This window comes from Argentina silus (genome assembly GCF_951799395.1).
Source record: "Argentina silus genome assembly, chromosome: 12".
Taxonomy (NCBI): Eukaryota; Metazoa; Chordata; class Actinopteri; order Argentiniformes; family Argentinidae; genus Argentina; species Argentina silus.
In genome coordinates, this window is record NC_139666.1 from 16,993,296 (window position 1) to 17,015,716 (window position 22,421).

The following is a 22,421-nucleotide window of genomic DNA, read 5'->3' on the forward strand; positions in this document are numbered from 1 at the left end:
ACAAGGCATCAAATAGAGAAATAAACAGAATCTCTGACGAAGAGCTGTGGACGAGCCACATCTCACTAACTCAGCGAAAGCGAGTGGAGTGAATCTTTCACTGCAGCGATTCCAAATGTAGGAAAAGGATTTATGGAAAGTGTTAGTAAGGAAAAGAACAGAGTCATTGGATGATTGGATGGACACAGGGACCTCATTGTTGTTCTTCTCGCTTTAACTTCAGTTCAAGTGACATCAAAAGTTCATAATTCTGATTAAGTGACTGAACTTGACACTAAGAAGTTCTGGTGTACGATTGATTGCCTATCTGTGTGTCAATTTGCTCCCCCAAGGTTGATTGAAACTTTAACCTCATTTTGAACAAAGAGAAGAAAAGCTAGAAATGTTTCAGACCTTGAATTTTTACAATGCAGTGTTGAATTATGCAGCGAACAGTCAATTATTCATCTCTGTGGCTATGTTACGGCCATGCTTTAAAAAGCATGCAAAATGGGACTGGGCCAAGCAGTGCTGTGTCAACACATTTCACTCAGAATTGCTTACAAGATAAATTTGTCTCTCAATGTCGATTCCATTTTTACCCTCACAGGTTTTAAGTGCTGTACCTGTTACCAATCAGCCATGTGATCCCCATGGATCCTGGTTTCAACTTGACAACATAAACAAATGAACAGTCATGCACGTCCATATCAATAATCATTAAATTCACTCTGAAAGTAATGAAATAATATTGCAAAATGCTAAGATGTTTGATGTAAGATCTGCATGGACAGTCACCATTAATTAATACAATCAAATAAGAACAGGGAAAGTTACAGCAATGGAAAAAGTAACAAATTAGTTAGAAAACACACAAAACAACATAGTGAAAAATTAACCGGTACAGTCAGGAAAGCTTTAGGAAATAAACGACATCAAGATAAATGTTTTTAGATATCGTGTTCAGCTACATGACTCCATGTATAATCTGCTGAATGAGGAAGTACACTGGCAGTTGTTCATTTTACGGCTGAATATTTTGAATTAGTGTAATGTACTTTAGCACATAAAATAATTTATTTACATTTAAAGGAGCTTGGTCTGATCCCCATTTACACATATTTTATTATGGGGTTACACTATGAATATAAAACAGACACTCACACATGCAAGTGAACACAGACACACGCACACGCACACGCGCGCGCGCACACACGCACACACACACACACACACACACACACACATACACACACACAGAAATAGAAGAAACACTTATACAACAAGATATTCTCATCATTTGAATACTCATACATGTGTCTTTACTGCGGTACAAAGTGAGGAACAATATGGTCATTAACCTGGCTACAGTGTATAGTACTGTATACCTGCATGGAATAGGTCATACATTATACATAGAATGAGCTCAAATCTAAATATCAAACATTAAATGTTCTCAATAAGTGAAAAAAAATTACATTTACAAAAATGTATTTATGAAATGATTAAAACTATGATCCTAAAATAAATAGCTGCCCAATACATTTTTACAACTGTAACTGGTAATCTCAGTAATATTGTTTTAGATTGTACTATAGTAAAGGAGAATGATAATAATGTCGTATAATGTCGATCTGATTCTGATTCTGATTCTGATTCTCATCAATTATATCATCAATCAAAACTCTGATGAAGCCCTAACCTTATCAGGTAGAATCCAGTCCAGTGAATGAGCCTTTGTTTGATAAACAAACTGTTATTGATGATCTGGGAATGAATTCCATCTACTGTAAAATATATAATTTTTGTTGGGAGATACTATAAGGAATTTAATGATATGATAATGAAATTATCACGTACTGTATAATCTTCCAATTGACCTTTCACATGGTGCTACAGTAGTTTCTTGTGCTAGAGTTCCATATCATGTTATCATACTAGCATACTGTAGTAGTGCTATTAGTGGTATGAACTGAATGGATTTAATTGAATCAGAAATTGAATTGAAACTCTGTTTTTGGAACCCGCCTTAGGACAACATATGTAGTTAACTCACATCATTTATCGTCAACATTTTAAGTTTATTTAAAGTTGAAGTACAATGAAGGGGTGGATTGATAAGCTACAGTACACTATAAGTTATCAGCGACAAAGTCGACAACAGATCTACAAACTCCATCGCAACAAACTTTCAAAATAAAATAACATATTGTGAACATGGAACACTCTTTTTCTTTCCTGGTTAAAACACTTGTTCCTGTTAAGTGTCGGACATGAACTCATGTCTGGGGAATAAAATCATACATATAGGAGCTGACTCACCCAAAGTGCAAAACTATTCAGCTTTCAGGTAAAAAACAAAACAAAACAAGTACAGTATCACCTCATGATGTTTACATTTTTTTCATCATGGTGGCATAAAACACACCATTTATTTCTTAAGACAATTTAATAAGTGCTCCTACTGTACTGTATGTCCAAGAGAGACTTGTGTTATACAGTTAGATTTAGTTTTGAAATAATATTCTACAACTGAGATAATGCTTGATTGCTAACGCTAGCTGGTACATGATCTGCATACAGTACACACTATTCTGGATAAGATGCCTTGAAAGAAGATCACCAAGAAGATCACTTTCAAGAGACGATTTCCAAAATGGTTTTACCCATACTATTACTATTGACAGCAAAATGTGTCATTTGAAAGTGAAATGTTTGAGATTTATGTTTTCAAAATCATTTGGGCTTAAGTGAATCAACCCTACGTATTTGTTCAGCACAATATAGGATTTATTAAATATCATAATTCCAGGACAAACATTTACATGCCTGCATGCTTTCTCACCAAAATGGCAGCTATTTGAAAGAATGATGGCTCAGAAATGAAACAAACAAAACTATAAATTCATATAAATGTTGGTATTGTTTTCCTAATAGATCTACTGCATACACAATACCACCTCTTAACTTTATATACACATACCATATTAATCAACTCAATATTTGATAGAGTGAGTTATCCTATCATTATCATCAGATCTGGTATATACAACAATGGTAAAAAGGAAACTTGATTGTATTTTTCTTCTAATTTAGAAAACATTAAAATGAAATATCAGTCATCTCTTTTGATCAACACGGATAAATTCACATTTTTTCCAGAGGTTCTCTCCAAGTGTCATTTTTTCATCATCTTGGAATTTAATTTGAAATACAAAACAAAACCTCTGAGACTGAACCTTTTCAAAGCTTTCTCGCTGGTTGAAATACAGTATAAAAATCGTCAGTGCTGTGAATTTATTTGAGATATTACCAACAGTGTACCACTTGGTACATTTTTACTGTGCTCAATGTTTTTATCCTTCAATATAGCCAAACGACTGCTTTAGCAACTATGTAATGTTGACATCTGTGAGAAAAAGAGTTCTAATTCTACATTCAGACACAACTTTTCTCCGGCTTCTGGCCACACACAGCACTTCCATTGAACTCCTACAAGCAGCTTGACTTGTTTCCACTACTAAATCAGCCTGGTTAAGGGCTCTTGAGAATCTTCTTGGGAATTTCTTTTTCTTCAGCTGTCGTCATGGCCTTATCAATACATCACTGTGGTTTTCAAGAACAGTCTTCCATCTGAAAGAGACACAGGAGAATTAGACAAGTCAACCTTTAACATCATGCTGATTCAAATCTATTACCGTACAGTATATCAGGGGTTTTCAACATCTTGTTACTGTAGGTGATGAAACATCAAACACTAGCTAGCTTGCTTGAGCGTAGCCCTCCACATGCTTATTGAGTGGCAAGCCTGGTGGGGATTGACAGAATTGAATCAACCGACAAAAGCAGTTTCTCATAACATTAATTGTTGAAAAGTTGTACATTGACTAGAGACAGACATCTTTCCATACTTTTGGAACAGTCTAACCCAATACTATTCTAATGCAGTTTTACCTTAATTGCTATGCAATTACAAAGCAATTACTAAAGTACTATATAACACCATGTGGATTCAATGACTATGAGTAATTACAGCATTTCTGCACAGGCACGGTGCAACTTCACCATGTTAGATAAACTGTCTTTTTTTCCAGTGAATGGGTGATTCTGTATGGACAGTGGTTCAGTAGCAGTTTAGGGCACTCCTTAACCCTGCATCATTCTGTGTCACATATTACAACTGGGCCATAGAAGCAGGATGATACAATGATGATATGCATCCATATTTAATATACAACAAAAGGCACATTGTAAGAGGAACTATGATATCCAGTGCTCTAAGCCTTACAATTGCATGTCACATGTGTTTAAGACATCTCTCCTGATACGCTTGTTTGAACATAATATTGCACTCATGATGTAAAGCGCCTTATAAATGACACTTCCTGCAAGGAAATAGTGTTTATTGAAAAAGGCAGCCATTCTTCCCCGATGCTATCTCCAGACACCTGCAACCTAACGAGCTTTGTCCATTTTCAAAGAACACTGAGTGTACGCCTGAGTGAGCAGCAGAGCTGCGACGCAGAGCTGGTAAAAGCATCTGTTAGGCACAGCTCAGGAGCGTGTTTGACGTTTATTACCCTCACATTTCCTCTGCGAGAGAACGCTACATTACTGCCTTTAAGCAGCCTTTCCTCTCCTTGGCGGTGTACCTAAATAATTCAATTTTAAAGGGAAAAGCACAACGAAAGACTAAAAGCGGTGACAGCCTGAGCAAGGCGAGGTGTTGCTCACAGTCAGCATGACACAATGTCACGGTAGAGATGTAGAGCTATCAGGGAGGAAACAACTGTTTGTTGGGGCTTTGAGTTGACAGGCAGGTTTGACTTGACATCGGCTACAGCTACTTACAATCCCAACATACATCACATTTAGCTATCGTTCGTAAACATGCTCTTTAAAATTCCGCCTTCTGTCTCACAAAGGCCTAAATGAATCAGAAGCACCTCTCATTTCAGTGTGAAACAGACCGGTGGAATAAGACCACCACTTCCCCTCCAGAAAACATTTTGATTTGTAGCGCTGGCTAATTTCCTAATCTGATGTCCAAGGCACACATTGCGATATTAATCACAACGACCCCCTTGAACCTGTTTCCAGCCTGCCGTTGATGTATCATTGTGCAGCAGAGGGCTCAGTAGAAAAAGAACAAAGGCTTGTTGTGGGGGGAAAGACAAACACACAGGCTAATTATCCTGCACTGCCACGGGTCTCTGAGGCATTGCACTCTGGCCGCCTCTATTCAAGCAACACCACGGAGTTATGTGTAAAAGTCATTACAGCGTGAATGCAATGCTAAAAATAAAATAACGGTGAGGAGGGGGCTGGAGGGAGCTGAGAGCATGAGGTGGGAACCCAGGCGTGACACACATGTCCCTGCTTTGTCACAACCTACCAGATGAGACATCACCACCACCACCTATCTTAGTGGCTGTACATGACAGCATATCTTATCGGCTTCTCTGTTAGAGCTGCGTATAGGGGCGATAATTAAAGTCATAAGGAGGGTGATATGTGTGATAAGTAAGCTATTGTGATGTTACATGATTGAATAACATCAACATATTTGGGGAAGGTGGGAGAAGAGGAAGGTGGGAGGTACGAGGGAAGAGGATTCTCAAAGTTTCAGAGGGATGTTTATTTTGGAGGGGGGGGCTGACAAATGAGTAAAACTCGCTCAATTGAAATTGTTCTATTTAAATCAGCTCCTGTGATCTCCAGTTTGCAATATGACTGCAAATGCTGAAACATTTGATTTGCATATTTGAGTGAGACAAATCTGTGACGTCTTGACACGTTGTTTTATGAAAGAAAGCCTCATTAAAATATGTTAAAACTTTAACATTTTTATATTCAAATCAAGATGAAAAGTTCATTAAAGAGGATAAATATTTCATTAGATGCTAAATAAAACAAAGGGATTTTTTGGCTTCTCTCAGCACAAAATTCCTTTGAAAGATTAATTAATACATGTAAATTATGCAAATTATGCCCATGCAAATATTTTATGAAGACAATTAAGGGATCCATTAATTACGGTCTTTTTTGCTTCACTGACATTCATTCATTTAATTTTAATCTCACTTTAACTGTTTTGATGTTTAATCTTGCAACAAAGAACTTTATCTCTGTGCACAGGGTCGTGTAAACTTGCCGAACACATTGAGTGGTAAGCAGGCGGGAACCAGTGAAGATACTGGGGAAGATATTTATGTGTGCACCGTTGCCAGGCGTTAGTAGCGAGGTGCAGTCCCAGTAGCATGACCGCCTGTGAAAACAGCCACGCTCCCTCTTGGAACCAATTCAAAACACTGCAAAAGCAATTAATAAACACAGACTGTGTTAATATCGCAGAATTAAAGAAGTGTGACAAAAGACAAATAGAAATAATTAGTTCTCTAAAATTATGCTCTCATTATTTTTTTCACTCCATTCCCCTCCCTGAGTTGTGAGTTGGAAATATAACATACATTTCTCTTGGCTTTCATGCGGGTGATAGGGTTGTTTTTTTTTCCTTCGCTGTAATTTATCAACATCATTTTTTGCCATTTGAGGGTAATTATACAGCACTGCAAGCAGAGGAGAGTGGAGGAGACATGTATGGCAGACAAACGCTCCTCTAATTGAACAGAAGCACACATTGTTCCCTGTTCTTTAACATCCTCCAGAGTCTATTCTACAGGGCATTGATCACTGGTATTGTGAGCCCCTGAAATGAGATGGTCCATAGCTACATCATATTCATCAGAACAGATTGGTCAGATTGTTTCAGAGTACATGTAAGGAAATCTGTGAGATTAATCTTTGTAATGTTAACCCGCATAATACAGCAATGATACTACTGTACATGAAAGTGACTATGGTCCCCTCAGACACAAAGGAAATAGTACTGCAATATAATAAGGTAGTGTGAAATGTTCAAGAGATTCAATTCAATATAACTTACAATTAAGAGTACAAGGAACTAAGTCTTTCTCTTCCAGTATATTTAAATCTGTATTCTTACATTTCAAATTAACGCTGCTAAATATACTAATTTAGTATGAAATGGGGGGCTATAAATGTGCTGTATCCAGAAGTCAATCTTTTTGGTTAAATTATGACTTATGGGTTTCCTTTCGTGGGACACCAACCTTCACATCTTTCCACTGACTGAATGACATTTCATTAAATAAGAATCATCCTTCCTTACGGTACAAATTGGTCAATTCGTTCCTTTTTTCCTTTTACAAAAATATATTTTTAAGTAGGCTAATCAAACAGAGTTAAAGGGGTCCTCACATGTAGCTGAATATTTTCCATTTTCATAGCTCCCCTACCCCCACAAGGCAAACAAACAAACACACCATTAAAAATGCACAGGGCTTATTCATAAAATGGATTGATTTGTTATTTTATGACTATGGAGGGGAAACCATTCCTTTTGGAGATTTTATGACTCATTAACAGTTTTTAAGAGGTAAACAAACAAACACACACAAACACACACACACACACACACTCACACACACACACACACACACACACACTCACGTACAGTACTTGCACTGCACACAGAGACACACAATCATATGCATGCTCACACATATCCATGATCCCATACCGGTGCTAAAAAAAACAACTGAGAGAGAAAAGAGAAAAGCCATAAGATCAGATCTGTACCTGAGCAACCTTGAGAAAATGTGATCTTTCTTGTGTTAAGGAGAAGCCTTAATGTTTGTATAAAAAACTGTCTATTAAAACTTGCATTTGGATATCGTGACTACAAATGCCCTCACCACAACAATAAAATAATAATATTATGTCTGGCGATAGCCAATGATCTTGACCCAGTGCTGTGGCCCAGATGGTGAGCTGTATGCCTGAACAGCAGGCAGAGTTACACTAATGCTCATATACTATGGCAGAGAGAATTGAGAGAGAGAGAGAGAGAGAGAGAGAGAAGAGAGAGAGAGAGAGAGAGAGAGAGAGAGAGAGAGGGAGAGGGAGAGAGAGAGAGTGAAGAGAGAGAAACAGAGAGAGAGAGGGAGAGAGAGAGGGAGAGAGAAAGAGAGAGAGAGGGAGAGAGAGAGAGAGAGAGAGAGGGAGAGGGAGAGAAAGAGAAAGAGAGAGAGAGTGAAGAGAGAGAAACAGAGAGAGAGAGAGGGAGAGAGAGGGAGAGAGAGAGAGGGAGAGAGAGAGAGAGAGAGAGATTTATTATCTCCTCAGAGTCCTGTACCTTGCATTGTCCTCTCAGCATCTGTTCTTCCACTGCTGCGGTCAGTCTCCATCTCCGGGGTCAGTGAGTCTGTGAGATGAGGGGGAGAACAGACGTTAAACATCTACCAGTCACAAAACAAGTTAACTTTATCACTCTGTCATAATGACTGAGTCACGACAACAACATCCAGTCTACTAAATGCAAGTATACTGTACAGTCGATTGTGTCTGACTGAAACTGCTGCTCATGATAGAACAGCATAATGTACAGTATGTCTAGAAGTGAGCAATGGAAATGAACATACATGCACACATGTCGATATTTCTTCACACTTAATCCGAGTGGGCAGCTCTAGATACTTGACTTATGCTAGGGTGCAACACATTACAACACACCACAACCCAGTTACAGTGTACTGTGCCAGACAGACAGGTGCTGTGCTGTATGGGTGGCTGTGTTGACAATTAGGTGTGGTTGTGTCTGCACCGGTGTGTGGAATGTGGGTTGAGGGTGGAGGTAGAGGTAGAGGTGTAGGTAGAGGTGGAGGTGGAGGTAGAGGTAGAGGTAGAGGTAGAGGTAGAGGTAGAGGTGGAGGTAGAGATAGAGGTAGAGGTGGAGGTGGAGGTAGAGGTGGAGGTAGAGATGGAGGTAGAGGTGGAGGTAGAGATGGAGGTAGAGGTGGAGGTAGAGGTAGAGGTGGAGGTTGAGGTGGAGGTGGTGGAGGTAGAGGTGGAGCTAGAGGTAGAGGTAGAGGTGGAGGTGGAGGTGGAGGTGGAGGTGGAGGTAGAGGTAGAGGTAGAGGTAGAGGTAGAGGTAGAGGTAGAGGTAGAGGTAGAGGTAGAGGTAGAGGTGGAGGTGGAGGTGGAGGTGGAGGTGGAGGTGTCTGACCGTTGAGCGAGCGCAGGCTATCCGATGGCGAGGGTTGTTTGAAGGACTGCTCAGCCTGCTCTCTCCTCTTAGACTCGTACTCCAGAGCCTCCTGCAGTTTCCTCTTGGCCTTCTTCTCCTTCTTCAGACGCTTCTGGACTATTGCTGAGGGGAAAAAACAAGGGAGAAGGGAGGACAAAACGGAGATAATGGTGACCATAGAAAGTAAACAGAACCTTTCAAATGACATAGCTGTGAATCTTGTTTGGCGTTGCGGTACGAAACAGCGTGAGATAAAAGTTGTTCCCACACACTAGAAATTGCAGTAGAATACATTTGGCAAAGATTTAGCGTGTGAAAACCCACAGTCATGACCATAGTAAACGGTCAGTACAGAAGGGACAAGTCTCGACTAAACAGTCATGGACAAAACACTTAAATGGAACTTTTAAGATTAAATTAGTACTGGAAAAATATGAGGAGCTGAGAGTAGACTGAACGCAAAGCAGCAAAGTGCTGGAGGGACATTTATGAGGATATTTCTCTGAAATTTGCTCATTACTCGCGTATTTGATGAAACTTGTGCAGCCGATGCATAGAACATGAGGGTGTTAAGTTGTATTTGTGTCACTTTTGTTTACAATGATTATAAATCATTCATTTCAATAATCTAATATGTACTTATAATTATCTGATCTGACTCAGTGCTGGAGAACAATGCTGAGTGGATTATTGGAAGCTGCACTGAAGAAACACACAGAGGTTTTCTTAAGTATGACCCTGTTCATTATTTAGCTGTGTGTGTTAAAGGGTTTTTAATGTGGTTTGAAGCATGCATACACAATTGCATTCAAAAGTGTTTTCATTTAGAAATGTATGATCATGGATTATGGCCTACTGCAGAGTGTGTAATGCGTTTGCTTATATGAACTACTAAGTGGCACATGCACACACGCACACGCACGCATGCACACACGCACACGCACACGCACACACACACACACACACATACACACACACACACACACACTCTGTGCCAGGTAGTAATCAGACAGTACCTCTGTTTTTCTGTTCCACAGCGAGCTGTTTCTCCAGGGTCTCCCTAAGCTCTCTCTCTCTAAACAGCTCCATCTTCAGCTCTGTCTTCTCCAGCTGCACCTGCTTCTCCTGGGCCCGTGCGTTGTCAATCGCCACCTTCAGCAGGCCCTGCACGCACGCACACACACACACACACACACACACACACACACACACACACACACACACACACACACACACACACACACACACACACAGAGAAGGGGGGGGGGGGGGGTGAGCTATTTAAGAGTTTCACAATAAAGTGACAGCAGCCCACACTGAAAGTATGTCACAGGATAGCACTGTACTCAGCAAGAGCAATATCTGGGTAAGACAACCTGGCATTGTATTGCTTAATTCCATTTGACTTGATTATTTTGGAGCCCTGTAAATATCATGTCTTTTCACTGTTCTGTGTGCACTATACTGTATGTCTGTTAAAGGTGCAATCTGTAATTCAAACAACAGAAAGAGAAATGTAACCATTATCAATGTCATACACAGAGCTATGAATGCAAGGACTAACCATCCATGATATCGTTGGGTTCTGATAGGGTAAGACAGTTGAACTAAGCTCACAAGGTATTTATAAGTTATATTCTTCATGAATCAATGGCTGTATATCATTAATTTAAAAGTCCAAAAATGGATGTACTGTGCCAATTACAGATTGCCCCTTTAACATCTCTTCTGCTATTTCAACCAATTTCCCCTCAGGTGTGTCTCTTTAATAAGTATCTCTCTAATGATCTACCATGGAACTGAAAACATTGTCACAGTTATGTTCAAGTTGATAAGATTCCGCCAAAAAATGTGTGAGCACTGAGATTTGTCTGACCCCTTTTGGTCATATCTGTGAAATACAGGTGTAGAGAGAAAAGTAGAATCCTCATAGGACATGCTGAGGCCTCTTCTTTCATCTCTGCTCATGTTGGCCCTGCCTCTTTGGCCTCGTGAAGGACAGGGAGAGAGAGAATAACCATGTCTGGAAACCACAGGAAATGATGAGCAGCACCATCTGTCTCTCTGTTTGATTTTAATATCAAGGTGCTATAGTATTTTCCCACTAGGCCTCTGAGAGTGAGAACAGCTAAAAGGCAAACAGCTTTCATACCACATACAGTACCCTGATACTCATCGCAAATGGCGCACAAACACAAAAGCCTTTGTACTGTAGCCATGATAGCAATTGGAAAGTACAATATCTCTTCTTTCCTGGTCTACACACTCTGCAGTGACAGATTATTCCCTATCCACATGCAATTACATCAAATGCAGTGGGCTATATCTTACTAATTGTTGGTTCTTGTGACCCCAATTTATACTAAGTTGCTTTATCTCAATTTTCTGCTTGGTTTCCTTTTGTTGATTTGTATATAAATATGAAACGCTGAGATCATTATCAAAGATGACTTACTGGAGAGTTGGAGCTGTAGACAGGGTTTATGTGCGGTTTTCTAATTAGCAGACAGAGCAGAGGGATAACCAGGGCTGTGATGTCCACAGCACCAGGACAATGAGCAGGGCAGCGTTGTGTACACATCATTACACTCAGGAAGAACAGAAACACATGCATCTCCTATGACTGCAGTTGTTTGCATTGATGCCTAAATGGCACTCAAAACCCAACGGCCAAAGACACCTTTGCACATGACGCTTCTGTGTTTACCAAGGTCTACTGTACCTGTATAGTAGTCTAAAGAGGATATTGCTGAGGCCTATTGTCACAGAATATTGGTAAGATCTACAGTACAAAGTAGTACAAAGTGTATTTGTGACTTGGGTGATTGATCTGTATTACTCAAAGTCTAGTGTTAATCTCTACAGGTAAAAGCTACCACTTCGTTAGTGAGAAGGTTACCTATAGGTGTCAAACCTACCTGTATGTTGGTGAGGAGATTACCTACAGGTCAAACCTACCTGTATGTTGGTGAGGAGATTACCTACAGGTCAAACCTACCTGTATGTTGGTGAGGAGGTTACCTACAGGTCAAACCTACCTGTATGTTGGTGAGAAGATTACCTACAGGTCAAACCTACCTGTATGTTGGTGAGGAGATTACCTACAGGTCAAACCTACCTGTATGTTGGTGAGGAGATTACCTACAGGTCAAACCTACCTGTATGTTGGTGAGGAGAGTCTCTATAGAGGACAGGCCATCAGGGAAGAGGAAAGGCGAGGGGAAACCTGGAGGTAAGGCCTGTCCAGCCAATGACAACCTCTCATAGCTGTCTCTCGCTGTCGGGGTGCACATTGGATTGTCCTCTGAAAAGAAAAAAAACAACAATTAAACCTCTAACATACCACATGGAGAGACTACATTTTAGAATATGATACAGATTTAGCATTCAACTGGTAACGATACATGGCTTCCCGAAAGTATCTACATTTTATCATTGATGCAATGTTTCTATGCTGTCACACAATGGGCCTCCTATTGGCTTGCTGCTGTGTCTGTATAAGTATTGAATAGATAAGAGTCGGCCAATCAGAGCTCAGAGGTTCAATCTATTGGATAACACCAGCCTAAAGACCAGACTAGTCCTCAGAGACTGCCTTCCATTGTCCCTTTAAAGGCCTAAGTGAAGGGTTAAACAATATCATCCAGGACATAAATCCAGCTTTTCCCATTTAAAAGATGTCATGTGGACTCCCAAATCAGAAGCAGACCTACCGCTCGACCTCAGAGGCTACAGCTTCCTTTGTGTACACACACACACACACGCACACAGACACAGACACACACACACACACACACACACACACACACACACACACACACACACACACACACACACACACACACACACACACAGACACATGCATGCACGGTTGCCTGTCAAAACCTGGGATGACATCATCTTCCATTCATCACCATTGGAGGGGCAGGGCCCTACCATCTGCTGTACAGCCTATCAATAACACCTCAGAGAGAGAGACGAGACAGATAGAGAGAGAGAGAGAGAGAGAGAGAGAGAGAGAGAGAGAGAGAGAGAGAGAGAGAGACAGACAGACAGACAGACAGACAGACAGACAGACAGACAGACAGACAGACAGACAGACAGACAGACAGACAGACAGACAGACAGAAAGAAACAGACAGAGAGAAACAGACAGAGACAGACAGACAGAGAGAGAGACAGACAACATGCGAGAGAGAGAGAGAGAGAGAGAGAGGGAGAGAGGGAGGGAGGGAGAGAGACTTGTGACATTATCTCTAGCCTGTCAGGAAGAGGTGCCACCGCAGATCTGAGGACTTGTTTATGTCTGACACTCTTTTGTCTACCGCTAATTCATAAAAGCTGCTGTATCTCACAGAGACAGTTAAAAATACATCCAGTCGACAATTGTGGCGTTTGTGCCATCAGTCTAATTTATAGAAAAATACAGTTTTATTAGCGCTGCAGCCAAGCTGTGCTCTGTGCAGTCCCCTCTCCCCTCTCATCCACTATTCATCCATGTTTATGTGTCAGTCCTGAATCCTGCACAAACACAGGCAAGAGCCGAACGGCTCCTGCTTCTCTGCCCATCAATATTCACTAACGCCAGCCAAGTGGTGGGAACAGCTGGTCTTACATTAATTAGTTTAAAGTATTTATTTCACCCATCCTCAGAGCAGATTGAGCAAAAACATTGGAGATTATTTCAAGCATCTGCAAATGCCCTGGAAACATGTCCTCGCCAACCGTCGAGTGTTAGCATTCGCAGTTTAGTTTTTGTAATTTGGAGTTTTTTTTTTTGGGGGGGGGGGGGGGGGGGGGGGGGGAGGGGGGGGGAGGAAGGAGAGACGCTGAAATATGCACCGCTGGTCCGTGGAGAGAGTAAACAACCTTTCTCCGTCTTCAGACAGAGTTCACTCCTGTTGATTAATTAGAATGGATGGATGCCTAATGGATTAAAATGTGTTTATAATTTGACTTCATAAAAAGTAATGAACCTACTTTTAAGAAGCCACCTCTGCGGTAATTTGTTTTGTTTGGTGTTTTACTGTGAGCATTTAAAGGTGAGCGAGCATCTGAAGAAGCTTATCCTCAGTACTGTACTGTAGCAATACGGGACTCCACTTGTAATCGCCGTGAAATAGCGGATCCAAGATCACAACATCAGCATAACGACTGTTCTCCAACGGCCTCTGATGTTGTTGATACACATACATGTTTTACATTTACCATTTGGAATGCATTACATAGTCCTCTCTTGACGACCACTGCAAATATTCCCTCCAATAAAATCAGCATAAATGCTGGAGACGTTAGCAGACCTCGGGGAGAGGTCTGTTGTTGGAGCTTTGTAATTGATTTGCACTGTAGGCACTTTGTCCCTTATTTAGTGTTGGCATTAATCATAAATCATTGCTTTAACAAACTCTGGCTTCCCACTCAGCAGGCCTCCCCTCCAACACAATGTTAGATCACACAGAATTTTTGATCGCTTTGTTGCAGGGGAAACAACCTGTCATGCTTTGGGAAAAGCAAACAACGTGTTTTGCTCGACAGACTCCCAACTGCAGTACAGCAGTGCTTGTCAGATAACATTTCCAACAAGAGCTACGCGTATATACAGGCACTTTCAAAACGCATGCGGTGGCAAATAAACTGCTAATTCAATCAATATAATCACTATTTGTTTAACACTGTGAAATGTAAGTACAGTAAATACTGTAACCCCAGATCGTTTTTATCTCTTCCTCAGACTTTCGGAGTTCCTCCCTCCCTCCGTGCTGCCTGTCCTCTCAGTACAGTATATCTGGCCGTGCGTTTGCATGTTTATTTCTCACCATCGCTCCAAAATCATTGACTTCAACTTAATTACAGCGACAGATGCTGGAGTGATGAGGCCTCTGGAATGGAGTGCCCTGTTTCCAGGTGATATTTCTCCTCTAGCCAGGCTGCCAGCAGCAGCTGTGACAGGCTCTTGTGCTTAACGGTAAAGGCCTCCACTGTGAAATACTTATGGAAAAACCCTCTCAGGTCACCGGTGTCACAAATAACATTTCATGCACAACTGTTTCGGCAGGTAATAGGCACCACAAATAAAAATGGAATGCTGTAAATACAATGCATTCTGAATGAAATGCCATAATTTAAAATAAGGCCCCCCCTCCTCCTCTCCTCCCTCCCTCCCCCCCCCCCCCCCCCCAGCCTCAATAGCAGCAGAGGGAGTCCTTGACAGTGTGCTAGCTATGATGAATCACCTACACAGTTAATTTTCTCACTCCTCATGTGTTGTGCTGCTAAAACAGGGGCCCTGGAATTGACTTGACAAACTATGAATGTAAAAAATATCACTTGGAGAGATCTGGGCTTATCTCCAATTTACATGTTATTAGATTTGTGTTGCGAGCAGCACTTGGACCTAGCGATGCTGGGGAAAAAAAGATGGGGCACATGATAACCGGAGATAAAACATGTCTAAAATCCACTCGAAAGCCTTTGAAATATTTGATGGAGAGTCGCAGGGAACCGAGAGGAACACAAAATACCGCCCTGATTTAAAAGTGCATTGCAATCTGTGGTAAATCTAGAGGAAACCTTGGGAAATTTAGCCGCAATCTCTGGATAAATAGCTGTAATTGACCTTGGGAGTTGAAAATGTGCCATATGTTTCTGGTTCCTGTGTTTGAATCACGGTCCCTCAGGACCTTTCAGCTGAATCCTCAAATGAAGGCAGAGAGAGGGAGGAGAGAGAAAGACAGAGGGAGAGAGTGAAAGAGGGGATGGTAGAAGATGGATGTACAGATACAGTAGCTAGAAGAAAAGATAAGGAAAGAGAAATATCAAAGAGATGGAATAGGTAGACAGATATATGGGGAGAGAAATGATAGAGAGAACAAGAGAGTGAGAGAGAGGGAAAGAGGGAAAGAGGGAAAGAGAGAGAGATAGAGAGAGAGAGAGAGAGAGGAGAGGGGAGGGGACGAGCGAGAAAAAGAGAGAGAGAGAGAGAGAACACAGCTACATTTGGCTAGGCAGTCAGTGTGATATATTGACAGTTGAAGCCTGTGTCCTTGCAAACTTGTGTTCTTCGCAGCAGGAGAAGAGACGGCTAAACCTGGAGGATGTCAGCGAGACACAAGGCAAGGCGGTGCTTTTCAGCGTACAATTACATTTGATTTGACCTGCCAGTGTGGCGGAGGAGGTAGCCGCGGCCAAATGGAGTGGTAATGACCTCCCAGCCAGAAGACAGAAGACACTGCTGCCCTTCTGTAGCTTTACCCATGATCTCATCGTACTGTGTGCATCTTGTCCAAGAAACTACCGCCAAGCTGGCTTGTACAAACATACAGTTACATACAGGTAGAATTCAAGACACTCCGATTCCATTGATAAAAAAATAAAAGGATCCCTTTTTACATTCTGTTTTTCTCAAATGTCTTAAAAGAAAATAAACACAATTCGGAATAGAACACACCTCAATGTACTCATTCACGATATAAAACCGACAGTGAAATGCAGTGCAAGAGTAGGATGATTCATTTTTAGATACAAAGAACATACTGTGAAAACGTGTGCGATGGCCCATACAAGGGAGATTCCTTTAGAATGACTAAACGATGCATATGTTGCGCATATGGGCAGGTTGGGTTGATATGATGTCATACCCTATATGGCAGGAAAATAACCCACTGCCTCAGCAAACACACACACACATATGCAAGCAGACACACCAACACAGTTACACACACGCACACACACACACACACACACACACACACACACACACACACACACGCTAATGTGCTCTCATTACATTTAAACTAATTTCCTTTTCATCACAGAGAGAGGAAAATGAGTGTTTGCCCCATCCCTGCTGAGGGACAAAGTCAAGAGCCCGGGTCGGTTTGGGCTGGATTAACAGGTAACATTTGGCTCTCACTCTCTTATCACAGCGTGAAAATCAAGCGGCGTGTTTTCTCTTTCCCTCTCTTTCCCTCTCTTTCCCCTCCTTCTCTAATGTTCCCTTCACTTAGAGATGAAATCGCTCGCTGCACAAACCCATTTGGAGAGAGAAGAGAAGGTGAGGGGGATAATCAGGCTGGCCACTGGGCCGTGTTTCCTAAACGCTCTCCAAAACATTACTGTGCACAGGCATAAAATTAGCGTCGGGACCTTAAAACGCTGACATTTAGCATGACTTTTGGGAAAGTGACACCCTCATATTTTCTTGTAGGATATCATTAAATTTCAACTGCCCTATGGCTGCGCCTTTCCATTAATAACCAATTCAGTGTGTCACTCTCCTCTCTCCCCCCACCCCCGTTGAAGTAATGAGTCCTTTGCTTGCCTTAATAAATTGAAACGTATTCTCAAGGCCATGTGAAGATAGCGCTGCAGATGGACAGGCTACATGGAGAACGTATTCATAAATCCTTAACTGTCTGTCAGAGGTGACACAAGACAACTATTATGTACTATTCACTCTGCACACAACAGATACGGCACACAGTAATACACATTTGAGGCCCATTTCTAGGACGGAAACAAACTACATATTCAGAAAAATAATGGTCTTTATAATATTTAACATAGTTGATCATGTTAAGTCTATCGTGATAAGTACAATTGAACTTTTTAACACATGGGCATGATGACCTGTACTGACTGAATTTTACCAAATTATATACACTCAAAAATACAGTATGTATTCAAGCTGTAGGAGTATTCACAAGTAACTCTTACAGATTGACATTTGTAGTAGAAATCGCAGTACAATACAGTACATACAATTCTGTACAGTACATCTCTCTACAGAGTGAGAGAAAGAGAGAGAGAGAGAGAGAGAGAGAGAGAGAGAGAGAGAGAGAGAGAGAGAGAGAATCCGTGTTCAGGAGTCCCGTTCAAGAGGAAGATATCTTGTCTTTTTATGCGGCCCATGTCATATTTATTGCATAAAGGTCAGGGTGTTCATTTGTTCAAAGTCAGCGTTTTTCCTCTCCTCTCCTCCATGTAATAAATGCAGGGGCTATGTCATTATCGGACCTCTGAGGATTACAGGCTTGGCTGACTGTGATGACTGCATAAAAGCCTACAGGACTTTTGTTTCTGCCTGTGCACCTTCAAATCAGCTCTTTAAGGGAACATAAGGGAACATTTTAAGGGAAAAAAATGTTTTTTGTAGAAGGACTATACTTAACGGTAGTCAGAAGAGGGTTGTGTAATCTGATTGAAAGGTCAGAGATTACAATACTAAACTCATGGCCTTGGTTTTTATTGAGTCCCTTCCTGTATTTGGCAAAGAAGTCAAAGAAGTCTTCTCTTTTTTTTGCACCAAAGAAAAAATGAAACTTAGCCCTACACACTTTTACATATCTTCACAGTAGACCAATTCTTCACTTGTCAAAGTGGTCCATACGTCACAAACTGCAGAATGTAAACCGGAGACACTAATAATTTTCAGAGACAGGCAATAAAGTTACGATTGCTAACAGAGAGTCGAAACGGTTGCTAATTAACGGTAAATACAAATAAATTACTGTCAATATTTAGTCTGCAAATTGAGTTAACCTTGGGACGAAACAGTCCACATGCAAACTTTGTTAACCTTGTGGCAAAACAGTCCACATATTTACTGTTAAGACTGAACCTACGAGTCCCAGCCTGTCTCTAAAAATGTGTGTCTCATAAAATGTTTACATTCTGCAGTTTCTGACTTAAGGACTTTCATAGTGTATTGCGAAAATGCAAAAAAACCACACTACTTGGTATAATGTAAACTACTGAGGTAAAACCGAGTGACACTGATTGATAGCAGGATGGACCATCATTAGGATATTACAGAGAGGCATTTGAGGGCGTTCAGGGTGTCTTTGACTATTGACAGACATTGACCAGGCCCTTTCATTGACCTGGGAGCAGAATCTGTGGGATTAAATCGGCCTCAGCTATTGATTGAGTGTTTTGCCAGAATCGTTCAACTTTCAAAGAGGATCATTTGTACTGTATACCCTTCTAATTGCCCCGGCTCACTAACTTTCAAACCATTTTGTTTGTCACTCATTGTTTAGCACTACTTGATTTGAAGGTTATCAATTCATTAACACAACATCTTATGGAGGCTTACAGTAATTCATATCCAGCCAGAGGAGCCATGTCTCTACACAATAAAATGCAATCCAATTTCACTACTAAATGTAAAACTAGAACACAAACAAGCCCCAATTACACAGACTAATAATGAAACATTCAAACAAAAAATAAATTGCACACAATCACTAAATGAAACAAGCATTAGCTTGTGTGGAGAGCTAGATAGCAAGCAGCATGATCAGAGCTACAGTGTGTTGTGTTTGAGACTATAGGACACATTGGTGTCATTGCATGGCATTGCAATCCTCCGGGGAACCGGGGCTGCTGTTGCTATTCTGCCGACTGCCGACGCTGGCTGGCACTAATCCAGGCTGGATGTACTGAGATGCTTTTAAAAGGAAGATGAAAGAACAAAAGAGGAAATAGGAAAATGTAAACTTTAAAAGGCTCAGCTTAGGAGAGCTCTCTCTGTGGCTGCTAGCGCTGGGGCAAGAAAATGGATGCAAATCCATTAGCGGTCCCGGTTTCACAGTTATAAAAATACTTAAGGGGTTTTTAACAGGAGCGACGTGTTAAACGTGTGGAAATCTGTTTTGATAACATTATTCATAACATGGGCTTTGCGCTGCTTGAATTAATAACACTTCATTTACAGACGGAAGAAAGCTGGCATGGTATTTCCAGTTAAAGAGATTAATTTTTAAACACCTAATTGACAGACCGGGGTTAGGCAGGATAAGCAACAGACTCTGTAAGGCTGCTGCTGCAAAGTCAAGGTGACTGAAATGCTTAGAGAAAGGCTTTCAAACAGCAGAATAGAGCTCTGAGAGAGAGGAGAATTAGTCTTCAAGCGTTCTCCCTCCACCCCCCCCCCCCCAATTCTCTCTCTTTCTCTCTCTCTCTCTTTCTCTCTTGCTCTCTCTCTCTCTCTTTCTCTCTCTCTTTATTAGGAATGATTTACTTTCTCAGTGAAAGGATATAAAAGCTCAAGTATAGGAGTGTAATTACAGTAGAGTGAAAATTTAAAGGTTTGACTCACAATGTCCTCAAGTCAGCTAGCAGACTGGCTGATGATAAGAGGGACTTTGTTGAACACTGTGCCTAGGACTGCTTGTGTTTTATAGGCCTTGCCAAGGAAGAGCACACAAATAGCACTCTGCACTGCAAGTCTGTAAACATGATGGACTGCATCGCACTGCTAGGGCGGGTGTTTACCTTGGCAGAGGCTGTGCTTGGCATGTTGCTAGCAAACCCCTAATTACTGTTTACATGTAAATATCAAATTATACAAACAACGCCATATAATGTATCTAAAAAAAATACAGTAATACATATTCAGGGTCAACCTTATCTGTCGGCAACAGTTGCAACCGCTAAGATACGTAATTGTTTTGAATCACAAATTTTCACCATTGGACATAATCCTCGTAATTGTTTTATGTGTCTGTCCAAGGGCATTCGAGTAAATATATTCCCATAATATGCATAATAGCAGATGCTCAGATATGTAAACTGAGCCGACTGTTGTAAAAAAAAAAAAAAAAAAAAAAAGATGAAAAAAAGTACCAACTGGTCACACTTACTGTTATTATTCAATATTCGTTTTTATAGATATACCACTATGATCGTTAATGTCTACTCCAGCCTACTCCAATAGATGAGTGCTTTGATTGCAGACGTGGGTTTTTTTGACAGTCCAGAATAGCATGCATAGTAGAGCACTGGTGCCTACAGTGCAGCTCTCACATGCCTCGGTAAGGCACTTGTTCCTTTGCAGTGAAGGGTAACATGAAACAGGCTTCTGTTTTCTGATGGACAGGGAGATTTCACCTTCGCCAGTGAATGATAATGCATTATTAAATTTGCCTCTCTGCTCACTAGATACACTTAGCTGACCACAGCATATTTATCTCCCCATCCGAGGCTCACGTCTTGGCAGGAGAAAGCATTCTGTCACTTTTGAGGCATTTCAAAGATTAAAAAGAACCTCTCTCTTTTCAACGTCCCTAAAAGCATCCCCCCTTTTTCTGTGAAATGTGATTAGCAGGAGATGGTGTCACGCAATGGAACATTCATGAGAGGGAGAACAAATATCCAAATGAACTGGCGTGTCCTGGAGGAATAGCCCCTCTGCACCATCAGCAATCTCCCACACATGGGCAGGGGAAATTTGATTGATCCTCTATTGAATTATTTTTTTGCACTCTTTCATTTCAACAGGACGCACTGACAAGTTGTTTGATCATAAAGCATTATTGTCTGCCAAGTCACATTTCAGGGTTCTGATGGCTAATGATCTCGCCTCCTGACTTAGGAAAGTCAGGTAGTCAGCATGTGTTTGAAGCCCCGCAACGCCAAGGACACTGGGAGGACTGCAGAAAACACTATGGATTAAAGTCAGGGAGATGAAGAGAAGAAGCTTACACTGAGGATATCTAAGTTTTAATGATACTGTACAGAGACACCCATCACTCTCTTCAGACACGCTCACTCTGATCTAAATCATGTGGGTTGCAATTCTTAAACATTGCCGAAAAAAGCATTTGAGGCACATTGAAACCACCTTACCCATATCACTTTGACATTAGACAAGCATGCCTTTTCACTAACAAAAAAGCACTAGAACAGGCAAAAAGAGAACCTTTTCCCTTTTGATGTTGGTGATGATGAGGTAGTGTATGTCAGGCTTCTCTGAAGCATCTCCTCTGAGCCTGTCTGATGGCTAACACATGCAGGCCCATGCTCTGGGCAGCTGGTGAATTATCTAAGTGATTCTGCTCCTGCTACACTTCATCATTCATACTGTACTGTGGGTAAAGTAGGACTGCAGCCAGTGCTGGAGGACACAACTTTCTACTGGACATCTAGGGCAACATCTTGACTTTTAGTTTATTCTTTTAGTTTACTCCGTTATAAGCACAGGTTGAAGGAACATGTCAGTTCTATGCGTGTGCTGCATCTTACTGTACCTAATAATATGTTTTATTCACAGCTAAACTGGCTGAACATTCTACCACAGACGATGAGTGTGAGTTGCTAATAAACGGTTGTGTCTTTTTAAATCATGATAAAGACAACCCGCTGGCAATGTTCTTCAGAGTATGACAAATCGATAAATGTCATTGTGTTGTGTAGGTGCACAGCGGTTTCTATTATCAGCTCAAATCAATCAATGTTGGTGACAGTTCTTTTAAGGTAGAACAGGTGGGGCCATTCAGGTTTGCTCTACACTGAAGAAAAAGACAAAAAGGCATTTTACTTATTCCTTCAG

At 41.1% G+C, this 22,421-nt stretch overlaps 1 protein-coding gene across 1 annotated transcript in view; it reads right to left on the bottom strand.

Moving 5' to 3' along the window:
* Positions 1–2,048: 2,048 nt before the first annotated feature.
* Positions 2,049–22,421, bottom strand: part of dachd (dachshund d) — a 93,764-nt gene continuing 73,391 nt past the window's right edge. Inside the window, exons 7-11 of the mRNA XM_083681578.1 lie at positions 12,247–12,392; positions 10,105–10,252; positions 9,068–9,211; positions 8,198–8,266; positions 2,049–3,612 (exon numbers count right to left, since the gene is read on the bottom strand). Of these exons, the coding sequence (XP_083537704.1) occupies positions 3,575–3,612; positions 8,198–8,266; positions 9,068–9,211; positions 10,105–10,252; positions 12,247–12,392 (545 nt within the window). The 3' untranslated portion in view covers positions 2,049–3,574. The remainder of the gene's footprint in view (positions 3,613–8,197; positions 8,267–9,067; positions 9,212–10,104; positions 10,253–12,246; positions 12,393–22,421) is intronic.